This window comes from Ambystoma mexicanum, chromosome 2p, assembly GCF_040938575.1.
Source record: "Ambystoma mexicanum isolate Mex_15411 chromosome 2p, UKY_AmexF1_1, whole genome shotgun sequence".
NCBI lineage: Eukaryota > Metazoa > Chordata > Amphibia > Caudata > Ambystomatidae > Ambystoma > Ambystoma mexicanum.
Genome location: NC_090923.1, coordinates 915873148 through 915891703, shown reverse-complemented (window position 1 = coordinate 915891703; position 18556 = coordinate 915873148). Strand labels below are relative to the sequence as shown.

The 18556-nt window shown below is 50.9% G+C and overlaps 1 protein-coding gene across 1 annotated transcript in view; it reads left to right on the top strand.

The window, feature by feature from the left end:
* The window catches only part of PPP1R37 (protein phosphatase 1 regulatory subunit 37), a 1561993-nt gene that overhangs the window by 1039156 nt on the left and 504281 nt on the right, over nt 1-18556 (top strand). The window contains exon 8 of the mRNA XM_069644632.1: nt 9558-9670. Within this exon, the coding sequence (XP_069500733.1) occupies nt 9558-9670 (113 nt within the window). The remainder of the gene's footprint in view (nt 1-9557; nt 9671-18556) is intronic.

Sequence of the window (18556 nt, the reverse complement as noted above, 5' to 3'; positions counted from 1 at the left end):
CTAGTGGATCGCCTCTTCCGACGGTGGGGCACACCCCAGATCGACCTGTTCGCGACGGCGACGAACTCCAAGTGCCGGAGGTTCGCCAGCAGGTTTCCCCAGGCGAGGAGCATGGGCGATGCTTTCTCGTTCCCCTGAGAGGGCCTGTTCCTCTACGCGTTCCCTCCTTTGCCACTGCTAATCCGGCTTGTCAACCAGCTCAAGAGGTCACGGTGCAGGATGATCCTCGTCGCACCGGCGTGGCCGAGGCAGATATGGTTCCCGGACCTTCTGGACTTGTCAGCGTCCCCGCCAATCAAGCTGCCGGTGGACGCGGATCTACTCTCCAGGGAAGGGGGCGCCATCCTCCACCACGACCTGAAATCGCTGAACTTGCAGGCCTGGCTCCTGCAGCGCTAGAGTTTGGAGGATACGACATACCGGCCGACTGCAGAGAGGTTCTTGCAAAGGCCAGGGCGTCCTCGACTCTTAAATGCTACGGACACAAATGGAAGAGGTTCTCTGTCTGGTGCCGCGCACAGAAGATTAACCCTCTACGGATTACGGCCCCCCAAGTACTGCCGTACCTGCTGACGCTGGCCAAAGCTGGACTGGCACACGCGTCCATCAAGATTCATCTTGCTGCGATCTCCCGATTCACCAGAACCACGGGGCGGACGTCCTTGTGGTCTCATCGTCTGGTGAAAGAGTTCATGAAGGGACTGTTCAGATCGTTCCCGCCGGTGAAGGCTCCGGCCCCGGCGTGGGAGCTCAACATGGTGCTGACCAAGCTCATGGGACCTCCGTTCGAGCCTCTGCACTCAGCTCCGTTGAAATTCCTGTCGTGGAAAACAGCGTTTCTTGTGGCCATCACCTCCGCACGACGAGTGGGAGAGATCCAGGCCCTTTCCTGCAAGGCCCCGTACTTGACCTTTCACGCAACGAGGGTAGTGCTCAGGACGCACCCCTCCTTCATGCCCAAGGTACCGTCGGACTTCCATCTCAACGGACCCTTGGTGTTGTCTGTATTCTTCCCGTCGCCTTCGTCGCCGGCTGAGAGGACTTTGCACTCGCTGGATGTGGCTAGAGCGCTAAAGTTCTACGTGGACCGCACGAAGTGTTTTCGGAAGACGTCACAACTCTTTGTGAACTTTGGACCTGTCAATCAGGGGAAGGCTCTCTCGAAGGCTTCCATTTCCAGATGGCTCTCCGGCTGTATCATGTACTGTCACCGGTTGGCAAACCGACCGCTGCCTGGCCGTCCGAGAGCCCATTCCACCAGAGCGATCGCAGCTACCACGGCGTTCCTATCTGGTGTACCCCTGCTGGACATATGCAGGGCTGCTACGTGGAGGTCGACGCACACCTTCACGAAATTCTACTGCGTCGACCGGGATTCCAGGGAGGAGTCCAGGGTCGGCCAAGCAGTGCTGCGCAACCTGTTTGCCTGAGGTGAGCCTGGTGAGGAGGTAAGATGCTTAATGTTGAGTTTGATGTAATGCTTAATGTTGAGCCTTTGCCACCTCCCGTGGTTGTGCATGTGTGTACTGCTATGCATTCTTTATTCATGAGCATGTGAATCCATGCCAGACCCCATGCTGGAGAAGGAACAAGTTACTTACCTGTAACTGTTGTTCTCCAGCATGGGTCTGGCATGGATTCACATGCGAACCCTCCCGCCTACCCCTCTGCGGCTCTTCACTTGGTCATACTGCCACTTCACGTGCTTCCAAATCTGAAGATGGCTGCGAGAGGCGGGGCTTAGGTAGAGGGCAGTCATTGGCTGTGGTCAGTATGACACAGAGATCAGTGATTGGTTATTGCTACGAAAGACAGATCAGAAACGAAACTGATACTGGTTTTTTCTTTACCGAGGATTCCCAGCCTGACGACGGGGAATATTCATGAGCATGTGAATCCATGCCAGACCCATGCTGGAGAACAACAGTTACAGGTAAGTAACTTGTTCCTTTTCTGATGGCTATTACTTCCATTAAGAGAGTTGGTGAACTGCAGGCTCTCTCAGTTAAGGACCCATGTGTTAATATTCATAAGGACAAAGGGTTTTATGTACACACCTATGCGTTGCACCTAAATACATTTTCCAAGTTCCATGGAGCTTCCAACTTTTTCAGCATCCCACTAACACAGCTGAAAGGAGCCACCATACACTAGATGTAAGGAGAGTAGTAATGTATTACCTTAATAAGACAAAGCCACTCTGAAAGACAGATCAATTCTTTGTGTCCTTTGCCGCAGGTAGAGAAGGGGACTGTGTCTCTAAGTTGGCCGTCTCTAAATGGATCGTTAAATGTATCCAGGTGTTACTCTGTCCAAGAGAGATTTGCCGTTACACCTAGAGCACATTCTTCTCGAGGCACAGGAGCTACTATAGCTTTCATTGCAAATGTTCCTCTAGATTCCATTTGCAAAGCAAACTATCTGTAGTTCTGTTCACACGGCATTACTGAGTACTCAGATTGGTCAGGCAGTGTTAAGGCATCTCATTGCTGCCGTCCCTTCTCCGTTCCAACCACCATCTCCTGGTACTGATCGCTAGTCTGTGCATATCATGTGATTCTAAGCAGATTCTCAAGCATCAGAACACATACATTACTCACTGTAATCATATTTCTGGTGCTTGTATCTGCTTAGATTCACATGCACCCACCCTCCCCGCACCCCCTCTTCGATTTGAAGGAACATAGCCATTTTACACCTTCTTTTCTTCTGCACTCACACATTCTCTTCAGGCTCCCTCATGGCAGAACAAAAACAACCGGAAGTACCTTGAAGTGGGATGGATCATGGGTACACTACATGTCACGTTGGGGATAGTTTTACAAACTCGCAGAGGTTGACGTCCCTTTTCAGTCTTTGAAAAAAGGATGCAATACTCTGTGATTACCACTAGATATCGCACTATATGCACAGCATGTGAATCTGAGCAGATAGAAGCACCAGAAATACGATTACGATGAGTAATGGACGTCATCAGGATACATAGTATCCTAACTGCAATTCACTGCAAGGCGATGTGTGCAATTGTAACAATACAAGAAATTCACTGAGACAGTCTCTCAGTACTGATCGTCTTAGGGACTGATCAGGGTCTCCATAAGAATGAACAAACAGGCAGGGAAAATTAGGCAGAATGCTTTGCTTACCTCCAAAAAGTCAGGGCAGGGTTCAAAGCAAAAAGAAATGGTGTCCCATAGACATCTATGGGTGGGAAGCTGCAAAAAGTTAATCTTTACTAACAGCCTACTTTCAATTTTGATGACTATGAATATCATACTCCTACGTCCCGTCCACTTTCCTCCATACTGCATAGGCATCACTCACTAGGGACGGGAACAGAAACTTTTTCACACAAAAACAGTCTTTACCCTTTAAATGTAGATGTGCACGGAGGCGTGGCCCCCGGAGCATGCACTCCCCTGACTCAGCCCTGTGGTGCCACACCCTAGATCTCTTTTCCACGGCTGCGCGAGCGGGCCTGCTTCACCTGTGCTGGTGTTTGAGGCCTTTTCCATACTAATGCCACGCGCTTCACCTTCCACTGTGACCTTGTGTCCCACTAATCTTAGTATCGCAGTCATACACTGGCCTCTGGTGCCTCAACCTGCTCAGTGCATGTCAGCCCAGGCAGACTTCAGTAGGTGCCCTTCCTGTGACTGAAGCTTTCCCGGTGTCTGACCCGCATGCGCTCTGCCTGCCTTGGGACAGCTGTTCAGCGTGCAACGCTCTTACTCCGCGGTCACTCAGGAACCGGTTTGCAAGGTGGTGGAGGGATCTCTTCGCTAGGTCTCTGCCGAACACATCAAGGATTATGTGCGCAGGAAAGCGAACGCCAAAATAAGTATTCTCTTTTCTAAAGCACCCTGCAAGGGTGTTTCCTTCCCTGGGAAGACCCCAAGTGGTAGGAACCATTCAGGTTCCTAGAGCTATTGGCCGAGGGATCCATGGATCCTCCCGAGACTGGGGGACCCAAGAGCTCTCGAACCGGGAAATCTCCCTAGGGGCATTTCTCTGTTGCCGGGCCTAGGCCCCAAGAAGCACCTACATGCAATAGCACTCCCTGGCCAATGCCCAAGGGCGGTCAGCCTCTACACCTGAGGTGCAGAAGCAGCCTGAACCTACGATTCAAAGCAAACTCGTAGTGGCACATGCAAGTACCTCGATTGGCACGCAGATCATGCGCCTGTCGTCCCAGGACAAAATGGCAGCACCAACTGGCAAGATGGTGCTGCGCACAGAGGCACGCTCATTCCCACTGCGAAGGATCCCAGTGGGTCACGCCTCCATCCAGGCACCGGTTTGCGCCAAGAGTGGAATAGTCGCCTATTCATGCACCACAGATGCCGTGGTGTACCGCCTAACCGGTTCCATCATTGTCCGCGACGAGTTACACACAAGCCAGACGCAGCATAGGTAGAGCTCAGCCTTCCGCGCCTACTCCCCCGGCTACGCTGACCGGTCAGGAGCGTGCATCTCCAGCATGTGAGGAAAACTTCTTTGACAACTTCCTGACTTTGATGAAGTCTCTGCAAATGGTGGGCATTTTGAGGGGCGTAATAAAGGAGATGATTCCTCCTACACCTCTGCAACCTCAGGCACCAGTACTGCCGCAGCCTTCACCAGCTCTGTTGGTGCCCTCCGCCCCAGTGTTCTCCCCACCTCCACCGGGCCTGGCTCAACCGCTGGTGCAGGTGCCGCTCACACTGGCCCTGACGCAGCCTATTCTCATGGGGAGGTCTCCACCCCCTCATACTCTGCATGCCACAGAGATTCCGCTGGTGACCCCTCCCATTGATACCGCAGACCAGGGACGTGCAGTACTCCTCCCTCCCAAGGAAGCAGGGCAGCCACGGACCAGGCAAAGACGGATGATGCGGACACCTGGTCATCTGCGAGGGCCTTCCATGACAGGTAAGCGGAACTGGCAGAATATCTGGGCATCCCACAACTGCAGGAGCAGCCAGAGGTAGGAACCTCGCTGAGGTGCTTACCATCAGAGCATCGACCAGATCAGGCATTCCTTTGCAGAAGAATGTAGAGGCACTTGCTAAAAAGGGCTGGGCTAAGCCCCAAACCACTCAGCCCACCAACAAGCACTTGGACCCAAAATACAGGCAGGCTGAGGGGGGCACGCTACTGCGTGTTGTTCGCCCTCAGCCCGATTCCTGTTATAGCGACGGCTTTCATGTACGACAAGCTGCAGAGTTGACTTCGTCTGCCTTGACCTCATCATTGCTGGGTAAGAAGGAGAAAATCTTGGAAGCCGGCGGGAAGAACATTTATGCAAATGCTGGACTTCACCTTCTACAGGCAAACCGCAACGCTATGCTGGCTGCAGCAAATCGGAGGCTATGGAGCGAAATTGTGGACTTCCTATCGGCTCTGCCGGTGCACAAGCTGGCGGCCTTCAAATCGTGCTTAGCCGAGGCCAAACTGGTGGCACAGGACACAATGGAGTCCACTGTGGTGCACATTAACACGGCTGGCAGGGTCATTTGCATTGCCACAGATATGTGGATGGTGGTTTGGGGCTACCAAGGTCAACCCAGACGTCCACGAGCGCATCCTGCATCTCCCCTTTGAGGGAGGGGACTTATTCCATTCATCGACAGATGATGAATCTAACAAGAAAAAGACCAGCTCTCAAACTGCCAAGTCACTGGCCATACTGGCAAAACAGGCTGCTAAACCTTACGGATGGTGTAAGGCATGGTCTGACAGGTGAAGAACGTTTGGGGGCTTCAAGGGTTTCCAGGAGCATAGGGCCAGCCAGGTCCCCCCAGCCTCCAGAGGTGCAAACCGCAAAGGACCTCAAAGAAAGGTTTCTACCAGTCCCCCTCCGAGGCACTAGCTTTGGATGGACATGAACAATGAAGTTGGCATCAAGGTCCACATTTTTCCAGTGGGGGGCAGGCTTGCAAACCACATTCATTTCTGGCGGGCATTCTTCACGGATGCATGCATCTGATCAGTGGTCTCCCATGGATTCAGCCTCCCTCTTGCTCCAGCCCCCTTTTTTCCGCTCCCCTCCCCTCCCTCAGATGGGGACACTGACTCTCCTTGAGGAAATCTGTAAACTTGTTCAGAGTGGGGCAGTGGAGGAAGTCGCCCTCTCCCAGAGAGGCTTGACATTTTAGTCACAAATTTTGCTCATCTTCACATCCTGACTTAGCAACCTGAATTCGACCGCACAGGTATTTACAAGGCTAAGTAACTCAGCGGCAGCAGTGCTCAGGTCGATGGTCCAACATGTTTACCCGTACCTGGACTACTGGTTGGTCCGGGTGGGGTCTGCAGATGCGGTTCAGATTATGGCCGCCAGGCTTATGGAAATCCTCTACAAGCTGGGGTTCTCCATCAACCAGAGCAATTCTATGCTCCAGACCCTAGTCTTCCTTGGCCTGCTGTAGGATACCAGAGAGCAGAAAATGTTCCCCACTGCAGAAAGTGTGGGGGCGCTGAGGATAGCTACTGGACACTTGCTCAGCAGATCGACCACTACGGCCTGGTGGTTTCAGCACTCACTGGGCATTATGACGGCGTATCTGCTGGCCATCCCACATGCAAGGCTCACGAGGAGGAGGGTCCAGTTTCTCCTAGTGGCCTCCTGGAACCAAGAAACAGACTCCCAGGCGGTGACAAGTCTCCATTCCAGAGGAACTCCACCAGGATTTGTTGTGGTGGAGGCAGGAGGACAATCTCACAGTTGCCATGCCGTTCAGGTAGCCCGTTCCGACTTGGACTATCACTACAGACTCCTCATTTGAGAGATGGGGCCACTATGGGCAATCACCATGTGCATGGTATGTGGTCGACCGAGGACAAGGCGCGTCACATCAACTTGCTCAAGCTGACTGCCATACAGCTGGCGCTCAAGGCTTTTCTACCAATGTTCAGGGGCAGTTCAGTTTGCATTCAGACGGACAGCTCCACTTGCATGTTCTACATCAACAAGCAAGGGGGCACCAGGTCCCCTCCCCTGTGGAGGCTAGCTATCAGTATCTGGTAATGGGCGATTGCGCACAATATACAGCTGTTGGCAATCCACCTTCTGGCGGTGTCCAATCTAGAGGCAGACCATCTAAGCAGGCTGGGTGTAGACAACGACGATTGGCAGTTGGACACGCAAGTCTTGCTGGCGATTTTCCATATGTGGGGCCATCCGGAGATAGACTATTTGCCATGGAACAGAGCAAGGGCTGCCATCAGTTTGCATCATGGATGGGTAGGGGGCAGAGGATCACTGGAGGGGCCACACTGCACCTGCAAGGGGATTAAATGTGGGCTAACACCTTCCCGCCGACTTAGTTCAGAGGGTTATCTGTAAGGTCAGGGAGGCCCAGGGGCTGCAGTTAATTATGATAGTGCTGCAGCGACCACGCTGATTAGGCTGGCGGTTCAGGGGCCCGTCCCGCTACCAGTTACAGGACTTCCCCGCCTCTCTCAGCAGGGGGAGGGACGGTGTTTCTAGCCCTAGCAGCCTGGTTCCTGAGAACCTGACCCTGCACCACCTGCAGCTGTCACAGGACAACCTTAGGATCATAGAGAAGGCAAAGAGTGACTCTACCAGCAGTCGGTACAATAGCAAATGGGCCAGATTCTGATTCTGGGCGAATGAAAGAGACGAACACCCCTTGGCTTGCACCCTCGATCTGTTGCTTTCTTTCTCGGCACCCCTTGCATATTCAGCTGTGCAGGTTGATGTGTGTCGTACCTACCTGGCGGCAATAGGGCCGTAAAGATACTCAGACAATATGTTGTTCCCCACGTCCAAACCGTTTGTCAAGATGCATCTTACCGAATTAACAAGGTTGTACTCCCCTGTCAAGAGTTCACTCCCGGTCTGGGACCTCAATATGGTGTTGTGGGCCCTGGTGCATAAACCGTTTTAGCCCATGGCGACAGCTGACATCAGGCTGGTCAACATTAAGGCTACACTTCTGGGGCATACATCGGCACAAGGGTCAGCGAAATTTGAGTTTCGGTTGCTTCGGAACACTACACCACATTTCATCGGGACAAGGTTGTGCTGCGCACCAACCTCTTGCCGAAGGTGGTGTCTTCGTTTCACCTTAACGAGGAAATAGTCCTGCCGTTGTTTTTTCCCGAGCCAAAGTCCGATACAGAAATGGTCTTGAATTGTTTAGGTTTGAAAAGTACCCTGAAGTTCTATTTGAACAGGACGAAAGAATTTCTTAAATTGTCTCTTTAATCATCACTTTTGGTAGTCAGAAAAACCAGGCTGTCTAGATTCAAAGGCCTTCATAGCTAGGTGGATGGTAGCTGCCATTCAGGAGGCCTACAAAGGGCAACACGAGGATTAATTGTCAAATCTTCACGCTCATGCAGTCCGGGCCACGGCAGTGGCATTCCAGAGGCATGTGCCTTGGCCGACAATCGGCAGGGCAGCTTCTTGGGCTATCCACTTGGCATTCTGCAAGCATTGTCTAGACAGCAGTGCATGCTCAGATGCGCCCTTCCGGCAAGCAGTTAGGAAGAATCTGTTCTCTTAAGGGTATCAACGTCACACCTCCCTGAGGGCTAATAATCAGTGGTAATCACCCATGCAGTATGGCGGGAAAGGGGACGGGGCTTAGGAGTAATAACAAGTTACTGTATTGACTAATGTACTCTTAGTCCATAGTCCCCCTTTTCTCCATTTGACCCTCCATCCTTCCCCCCCTAAAAAATAGAATATAGTTGGGCAGTATTAGCCTGGCCGCGTTAAAAGGGACCGAGGTGTGGCGCCAGAGGGCAGAATCAGGGCCACGCTTTTGTACGCAGCTACATTTAATGGGTATAGGCTTTTTGTGGGAAAACTGTTCCGTTCCCTAGTGAGGGACACCCATGCAGTGTAGAAGAAGGGAGACTATGGACTAGGTGTACGTTAATCACTACAGCATGTTACTTGTGATTTATTTGGCAATCTTCAAGTATATGGTCTTGCATCATCTGCATACTGATGTTCTGAAACTGCCAAATCTAATAACTGGATTCCCAACAGCTCCATCAAAAATCATGTAGCATGGACAATAGGGTTGACTCTTGATTCATCCAGTTGGACAAAGAGCGGTACAACGTCCTTTCATCGCCAAGCATTTCTACGCCTGCAATTTAAACGTGTACAAAATAATGAAAGTTCATCAATGGGCCGGTGGGAAAGAGCAGATAAGGGGTTGGGGGCTGGGGGGTGGGGGGTGGTCTGGTATAGTTAAAAATAGGAGGGGGGATCCCACCCCCACCCCCAAAATAAATACACGTTTAAATTGCAGGCGTAGAAATGCGTAGGACATAGAATCCAAGGATATTGGGCTTTGGGGGGAAGCTACAATGTTCTAGATGCATCAATTGTGATCTTACCAGAAAGGTATGGTAATCGAACTTGCATAGTGCAACGTTCACCTCAAATGACAGCTTGGCACTAACACACTCCCAATTTCTCTCCTCCATGGATGGCAAATTGAGGGAACAAAAATGTTTTCAGCTTGCACCTAAACTCCAGATGTTTTCTTTTAAGAGTGATCAACATTGCCATTGATATTTTGATTTTCTTGTAGGTTTAGCGTATATCTGTGAAGGTTTGAAAGAGCAGCGTAAAGGACTCATCACACTGGTGCTGTGGAACAACCAACTAACTCACAGTGGAATGACATACTTGGGTATGACTTTGGTAAGTACGGCTTTTTTTTTCTTTGTATAATTGGTTAATCTGTATTGTTCAGGCCTACTTCCCCTTTGTGCGTTTTTAAGTGAGTGAAAAATTGTATTTCTGCGTTGTAGTTGGAACAGCAGAAGAGATTTTGACAAAGAACACTGCATACAAGACATACCATGACGGTAACGTTCCAGTTGCTGGCTGCATAACAATTTAGGCAAAATAGTGATACTTGAGGAAGCATTAACCAGGAGGGTGAATGGCACTGATTATGGATACACTGACATTCACTGGGATGGAAAAGCGGCGCTATAACCAGCCCCTGGGTGGGAGGGGAAGGGAGCGGAGGGTAGAGGAGAGCTCAGGTATCGGGGAAGAAGGGTTTGGGGGTAAAGGTGGTGCCTAAAACCAGCCTGAGTGGTGGAAGGAAGTTAGAATATCAGCTCATATTTGTCTATCCACTGTTGTCCGCAACAGAACATAATCAGCAGATCCTTCCATAATGTCCATGTGGGTTGTTGCTGGGAGCCATCCTAAAGGAGATCCTGGCGAATTGCAAACCAGGTGAACAGTAACAAGTTTGTCCCTTATCCAACTGTTGCCCTACTGGCCGTCGGGGCATTGACTGCCCCAAATCTCATGTTTTTATATGAACGTCGCCTGGCCACGTGTTTTACAGGTTGGCTAGATCATCTGGGAATTAGCAGACCTCTGGGTGAGTGGGTGTTGGTGTACCATCCAGCGGCACTGCTCAGTGCTGTGAACCAAAGTTTTGTGAGAGCAGTCGGTCCACAGCTCAATGCTCACAGGATTGTGCACTCGAGGGGATGGACAGCACCCAGGTTAACATCAGGGATACTATCTTCCTAGCCCAGGCAAGTCTTCTACGGCGCAGTCCAATTACGGCTGTATCAGATCTCTGGGGCACATGAATTTTAATGCTTCGACCACCACAAAGAATGGAACACATCAATGGTGATGGGATTCTAGTGGATGGCATGGCCAGGCAACAGTTAACAGCTCACAGGATGGTGAAGGGGAATAGAGGGAGGCCAAGATCACAATCAATTGGGGGCATTATTTTGCCTACTAGGCTGGTGATGTGTACCATGAAGCAAACCAGTTAGGGCCGTAGGACATTTCTGGTGGGCTCTTGTTGATGCACTGCCAGAACGTAGTGCATCCAGGATTGTTGCGGCTTGGCAGATGTCATAGCTATGTTCCAGTTTTTGTAGCTTAAACTAATGTGCATTGGTTACACAGAATGCATTCTGGATAGTCTGAGCTGTTTGAATGTCAATCGTCAGGGAGGATCTCAAAACATATTTTTCTTTTGTTGCAAAGTGATTACTGATTAGCTCGATTTCCATGGTAAGTCCAGAATAACTACTTGAAACCATCTCTGTTTTCTCTTTCACCTATTTCACTTAATGACTTTATACTTTTACAATGTTTTCCCAGCAATGGTGATAAAGATACTATAAGCAGGGCCTCTGGGGTGAGCTCAGGCAATACAGATGAACTGTTATGCACTTTTTGTTATGTACTTTTAGGTTCAACCATGTTTGGGGCATACTTGTCTAATTCCAAGCCATGCAGTCATTAACATAAGCAACTAGTGTAACGCATTTGAAATAAGGCAAGTAGTACGATTTACCTCTTTCTTAGTACAGAGAATAACGTTTTGGTTTGGATTTCCGGGATCCACGCCAGACCTCATCTTGTTATGGTACTCGCAAACAAATCTTGCTAACAATGTTTTCTGAGATGCGTTTTTGTGCTCAACATAACTAAAAAAAACTACCAGGTCTACAACACTTCCTGCAAAGCTTGTGTGTGCCGTGTGATGAAGTCAGCAGCTAGTGAAAGTGGGTGAAAGGTGCAATAGCTTGTTAATGCTGAGAGCATGGCTAATGCAGCCGTTTACTTCGCAAACAGTGCACTGATACGGGGCTGGTGAGCTAAACCGCTCTTTGCTTCTGTCAGATATGCTCATGGGAGTTGACAGTTTAAGCCCAGATAGTATAAAAGGGAGGTTTCGGAAAGCAGGGCAGGAGATTAGCTGTTGGCAGGTGAAGACCATAGGCAGACTGAGGGCTGGAAGGACCAAGCGAGAGGGAGACGCACTGGGATCATTATCCTCTATGACGAAAAGGAGTGGGCCATGTCCCTCAATTTTTCTTGCCTGCTTTTTGAAGCCACTAAATTGGATTGTTGGCTTTTTTGAGGCATTTTGAGTCCCCAATTGCCTTTCTTGCACACTCCACTGGGGCTGGAGGGACAGCTTTGGAGATGGGGTTGATGAGAACCACGTCAGAACTTTAATGTCTTGAAGATGTCTCACCAGAGAAAACTGAGGCCACCAACAGCAGCTTTCTCTATCACAACTAATATAACAGAGTAAACGCTGCTGGGTTTATGCATGCCCAGATAATACCAGAACTCTCCCAAGCCCAGATCAGTCATGAAACCAACAACAGGGCAGGGCACTGCAAGTATCTGGGATGCATGGCAAAGAAAAAGGCCTTAGGCTGCGGCCACCTATCTACATGCAAAGGAAATGAAATATATAATGCAAATAATACTTTTGAGAACTAAATGCTAAATACACAAAGGGTCACAGCGGTGAGTAAATGTCTTTAACAAAATGTGATGGAGTAGTTCAGGTTTTTTTTCCCTCTGTGCCTGGGTACAACCATATTCCTTGTTCCAGTCAAATAATCCACGGTATGAACCTCTTCAGCCCAGGAACATCCTTATTTTTCTCATTTCTCCCTCTTTGTCATAGATGCACACATTATAATGTCCACATATGGCTTCATATACCTAGATAGATGAAACCATGTCTGAATGTATTGTATGACAAATAGATCTGTTAGTATTCACCATAATCTGAGGTGCATCACCCTTCCGGCCCAGCTGTGAAGCAGGCATTTGACTGTCTATGCTCAAGGGCTTGCACACGGAGGTAAGGGCCATCCGTTTGCACTCATGACTGACATTACTTAAAGCAACAAAAAAACGTCCTTTTCACCAGTGTTCGTAGATTTATAGGTGATTACTTGTTTTAATGCCCAGGTTTCATTCACTGTGCTACACTGAAAGGATGAAATGAGAACGTGTTATTTTTTCACACAACAATTCTTTATTCACTTAGTCGTCTTATCTTAAAAGCCGCCATAATTGGCTAATTAATTTGTTGGACATACATATTACAAAATCACAAATACAAACAATTTCATCAATTAAAATACATCATAATGTTCATACATATACAATATCATAAAGTGAAATGTGCAAAATCCTACTCATGTATCGCATCACAATCCAACCCTATGTATGTGCAATGGAATACATTCAGTGCAATACTAATAATTGAAAATCCCCAATATTTGAAAATCCTGAAGACAAAACCTTAAGTCTAAATGTCCTCATTAATGTGAAACGAGCATCAACAATGGAAAACAACCATAGTCTACTAGGAGAGACAGATATACAACTGTCTTCCAAAAGTGCGTTTTTCCAAAGGGTCTAGTAATTTTCCCCCCTCCTAGTTTTAATAAATGTTTCCATCAGGACAGCTGTATCATTTCTAAACAAAAAATGAAAATATACAATTAAGAAAAACTGTTATACTTTATTTACAATCTATTTTCTCATTAAACATGTAGATCAACATCCTTCATAAATTACTGCACTTACACTTGACAAGAATTCAAGGGAAGTGCATAAGTCTGTTCTTGTACCATGATCCACCTAAACAAACACACAGACAGGACACAACACATTAGTTGTGTACTCTTACGTCCCGTCCTCTTTCCTCCATACTGTATGTGCTTCCCTTCCTAGGGACGGGAGCCGGAACCCTTTTCACCATAAAAACCTTCTTCCCCTTTAAATTTAGAGCCACATGGGGGTGCGGCCCTGGGAGCATGCGCTACCCTGACTCTGCCCATAGGCGCCACTCCTCAGTCCCGTTTTCCGCCTCGACGGGAACAGGCCTATTTCACCAGTGCTCCTGGGTTTGGCATTGCCATGTGATTCCACGCGCCTTTCCCCGGATCCTTCTTTGATCTTTTTGTCTTTATTTGTCATCTAGGTACTTGGTCCTCTGGCGTCACGCTCCTCCCTGGTGCATGCCGACTTCTGCGGGTATCAGCATGTGTCCAGCCTGCGAGGGACTCTTTCCCACATCTGACCCCCACGCTCGTTGCCTCTGCTGCCTTGGCCCTGGCCACGGATGGGAAGGTTGCACCGTGTGCAACTCTGAGTACATGTGCACTGAAGAACAGGCTTGCTAGGTGGAGAGAACTCTTTGAAGTGTCGCCTCCAGAGGACTTGAAGAAGTTTGTTCAGCAGAGATCGAGGCCCAAGGGAGGGACGTTATTTTCCATCGCACCCTGTAAGGGCGACTCCTTCCTGAGGAAACGCCCAAGTGGGAGGAACCTCTCGGGTTCTGTTACCAGCACACACACCAAGGCTAACCCAGCTACCGGCCCTATGGCCGAGTAGTCTTCGGCCCCTACCGGAATCCGTTCTGAGGGACCGCAAGGTTCTTCCCCCGGGTCTACACCCGAGGGGCTACGCCCTAGTACCGGCTCCATGTCCGAGGGGGTGCTTGCACGCAGCACTACCGGCGACAATGCCACCGGGCCAGACAACATGGCCGCTTGTCTGATGCCACTCCTAGGAGCAGAGCAGGCGGGTGAACGAGTTTCAAGGTGGGACTGGTCAACCAGGTATGTGGCCTACAGTGTATCCATCAGTAGCGCAGGGCAGGTTCCCCTTGCAACCCAGACTGAGTGTGCTCCGTCCCCAGCAGCCCCCAGCCACTCTGTCAGTATCCCTTGTCTCCGCTTCAGCCTCCAGTTTTGGGGCTGATGCAAACCGCCCAGATGGGGGCCATCGGATGCAGTCAGGGACTTGCTCTCTCCGGTCACTCCACCGGTGCCTAGTCATTCCTCCCATGACTCCGGCACCACAGGCCCCGGCACAGCCCCACCCTGTGCAGCCGGTTCCAAGCCAACCTCCGCAGCAGCTTCCAGCTCCGGTCTCCACACCGCAGCCCACGGCGCCCAGCACCCCACCTCTGCGGCGGACCAGCCGGACACTCGGGCGGATACAGACGAGGAAGATGACCCTGACACACCCTCTTCAGCGAAGGCCTTTCATGACTGGCTTGCAGGTTTGGCAGAATACCTGGTCCTTCCTCATCCCAAAGTAGAGCAGCCCGAGGAAGAAGTCTTGGCAGAAGTCCTCTCTCTAAGACCCCATACCAAGACGGGTATCCCGATGCAGAAGGATGTCGTCGCTCTGGCCAAGAAGGGTTGGCCTAAGCCACACTCGCCCCAGCCTGTCAATCGGCACCTCGATGCCAAGTATAGACAGATGGAGGGGGGAAACACTCTTGTTATCAATGCACCCCCAGCCACACTCGTCGGTGATCGCTGCAGTGTCATTCTACTCTAAGCCTCAGTCGTCCTCGGCGACCTCATCCTTGGCGCTGCTAGGCAAGGAGATGATGATTTTGGAGGCATACAGAGAAAAGGCTGTACTCCGCCTCCCTGCACCTGCGTCAAGCCAACGCGGATGCCATGCTTGTAGCGGCTAACCAGAGGTTGTGGCATGGAATATCGGACATCCTTCCGGAACTCCCGGCGCAGAGCCAGGCACGCTTCAAGGCGGGTCTAGGAGAAGCCAGGCTGGTAGCGCAGGACATCATGGAGTCCACAGTGGCCCACATCGACACCTCTAGCCGGGGTATCTGCATCGCCACGGACATGAGGACGGCCTGGCTCCGGGCTACCAAGTTCAACTCTGATGTCCGGATCGCATATTGGACCTTCCTTTCGAGGGTAGTGACCTCTTCCACTCTACCACCGACGAGGAATTGTATTAGAACACCTCAAAAACCGCAAAGTCTTTATCTATTCTTATTCAAGCCACGCCCAAGACGTACGCCCGGTCGCATCAACGCTCCGATAAGGGGTGGGTGTTTGGCGGGTTCCGGTGATTCCAGGAACGGAGGTCGAGACTGACTAGTCGCCGAGTCAGCACCGGCGCAAGCAACAAAAAGAGGGTGGGGGGAGCAAGTGCTTCTTTCAGTCCCCCTCCTCAGCAGTAGCCTTAGAGAGCAAAAAGGCATGACTTGTCCCTCCGGGTCCATGTGTCTCCTGTGGGGAGCAGGCTAGCCTCTCGCGTGTATTTTTGGCACCAGAACTTCACGGACCCTTGGATCCTCTCAGTAGTAACCACGAGTTACCACCTACCTATACCTCCCTCTCCTCCTTCCTCCCCTCCACTCCCATAGATTGGGACGGCAGCTCTGTTGGCGTAGATCTGGTCTCTTGTCGAGAGCCAGGCAGTGGAAGAAGTACTAGCCTCCCAGAGAGGATTAGGCTTCTATTTCAGGATTTTCGCCATACAAAAAGACCCAGGCTGGCCTGAGAGTTGTGCTGGACCTCTCCACCCTCAACGTCTCCCTCCCTCTTCAAAAGTTCAAGATGGTTACGCCAGCACTCGTTGCAGAGACACTAGATTGAGGAGATTGGATGTGCTCCCTGTATCTGAAGGACGCCTACCTACACGTCCCTATTTGGCAGCCCCATCGCTCCTTCCTACGCTTCAGTATCACGGGCTGTCATTTCCAGTACAAGGAGTTACCCTTTGGCCTCAACTCAGCCCCCAGGGTGTTCACCAGACTTATGAATGCAGTGACAGCCCTCCTCGGGGCCACCATGTCTACCCGTACATGGACAACTGGCTCGTCAGGGCGAGATCCCCGGAGGGGGTTGTCTACTCTACGTCCGCGCTTATGAGTACACTCGACGACCTGGGGTTTACCATCAACCTCAAGAAGTTTCGGCTGCAGCCCACGTAGAGCCTCACCTAACTTGGCCTCATCTGGGATACGAGCTCCGAGAAGGTATTTTCCTCAGAGAATAAGATTACGGCCATCAAGAGGGCCACTACGCACTTCCTTACCAGACCAGTGACTTCAGCTTGGTGGTACCAGCACTCACTGGGTATGTTGGCAGCAGTCTTCTGGGCCGTGCCATCCACAAGGCTCTGAATGAGAGTGCAGCTGCACTTCGCAGCCTCATGGAATCAGGAGAAGGGCTCCCAAGCGGAGCTGGTCAGCATATCGCCTTCTCTCCACTCTGACCTCACGTGGTGGTCCAAGGACTGCAGGTCACCATTACTACGGACTCCTCCCTAGAGGGGGCGGGTAGCCACTCTGGACAGTCACAGCGTCCATGGAGTCTGCACCCGGCAGGAGTGGGAGTCACATATCAACTGGCTGGAGCTCAGAGCCATTTGGCTAGCTCTCAGGGCCTTCCTTCCGCTCACCAAGGGCAGGACAGTCATGATCCAAACTGACAACTCCACCAGCACTATGTCAACAAGCAGGGGGGGGGGGTACCAGGTCCCCTCCGCTATGCAACCTAGCGGTCAGCATGTGGGAATGGGCCCTGGAAAACATCTAACTTGGGCCAGTCCACCTCCTGGGGGAGGCCAACTTGGAAGCGTACATACTCAGCAGGCTTCTTGTTCAGAAGGCAATTGCCATAGCATTTCTGTGCTGGACTACCCATGTGGGCGGGACAAAGACTGATGTGAAAGTTACAGTGAGCAAAAAGCAGATGGCTGCAAACTCTCAAAGTGGTTAATAACCACTGAACAGGGTATCATGCTGAGTTCTTTCGAGAGAGGGGCGCAAGCTACCTTTTTTGTATTTTTGGAAGGAACCTGGGGTTGGTCACCGTAAGTTACCTGGGGGCAACCAGACGTGGACTCCCTGCTCTGTGCTCAGAGGCACAGCTCCACCTCACTGATGAGGCCCAACAAGGCTGAAACACGTGTATGGGGTTGCTGTTGGTACTCTTGTTCAGAAGGGAATTGCCCTAGCATTTCGGTGCTGGACTGCACATGTGGGCAGCACAAAGACTGATATGCAAATGGATATTTCCCATCTGTGAAAGGTACAGTGAGCAAAAAGCAGATGGCTGTGAACTCTCAAAGTTTTTAATAACCACTGAACAGGTTATCATGCCGTGTTCTTTCAAGAGGGGGGCGCATGCTACCTTTTTTGTATACTCAGCAGGCTGGGATCAGACAATTACGAGTGGCAATTGAACGACCAGGTGCTACAGGTAGTATTCAACACATGGGGCCATCCTCAGGTGGATCTATTTGCCTCCTGGAGGAACAGGAAGGGCCATCAGTTCGCGTCTTGGCAGGGACTAGGCCCCAGCTCCCTGGGCGACAACATGCAGATTCAATGGGAGGGCATGACAGCCTATGCGCTTCTGCCCACACCCCTGATCCCCGGGGTACTCAGCAAGATAAAGGAGACTTGTCGCCTCAACATCATAGTGATAGTTCCTTGGTGGCCGGCGAGACTATGGTTCTCCGAATTGCTCAGGCTCTTGGACTGACCACCCATTCACCTTCCACTGGGCCCAGCACCTCTCCTGTCCCAGCAGGGGGGGCAGGGTTCTCCACCCCGCTCCTCAGAAGCTAGCCCTCACAGCGTGGTTCCTGGGCAGATCACCCTCAAGCACCTGAACCTATCTCGGACTAACCTGGAGATAATCCAGGGCGCTAGGAGCCAATACAGGAGTACATGGAGCAGGTCTGTCACTGTGCAGATTCTAAGGAGATTTCTCCCCCCCCCCGCCCCCTCTCCATCCCCTGAAGTCGCACTGGACGATGTGCTCTTTCTCGGCACACCTTGCCCACTCAGGAGTAAAGGTGGACACATGTCGCACCTATCTCGCAGCAATAGGGGCCTACAGAAATTCAGAGGTGGTGGTCTTCTTTTCCGACCCAGTAGTCAAACATCTGGCGCGCTTGTCCAGGCTTTACCCGCCCATCAAGAAGCCACACCCTGTGTGGGAC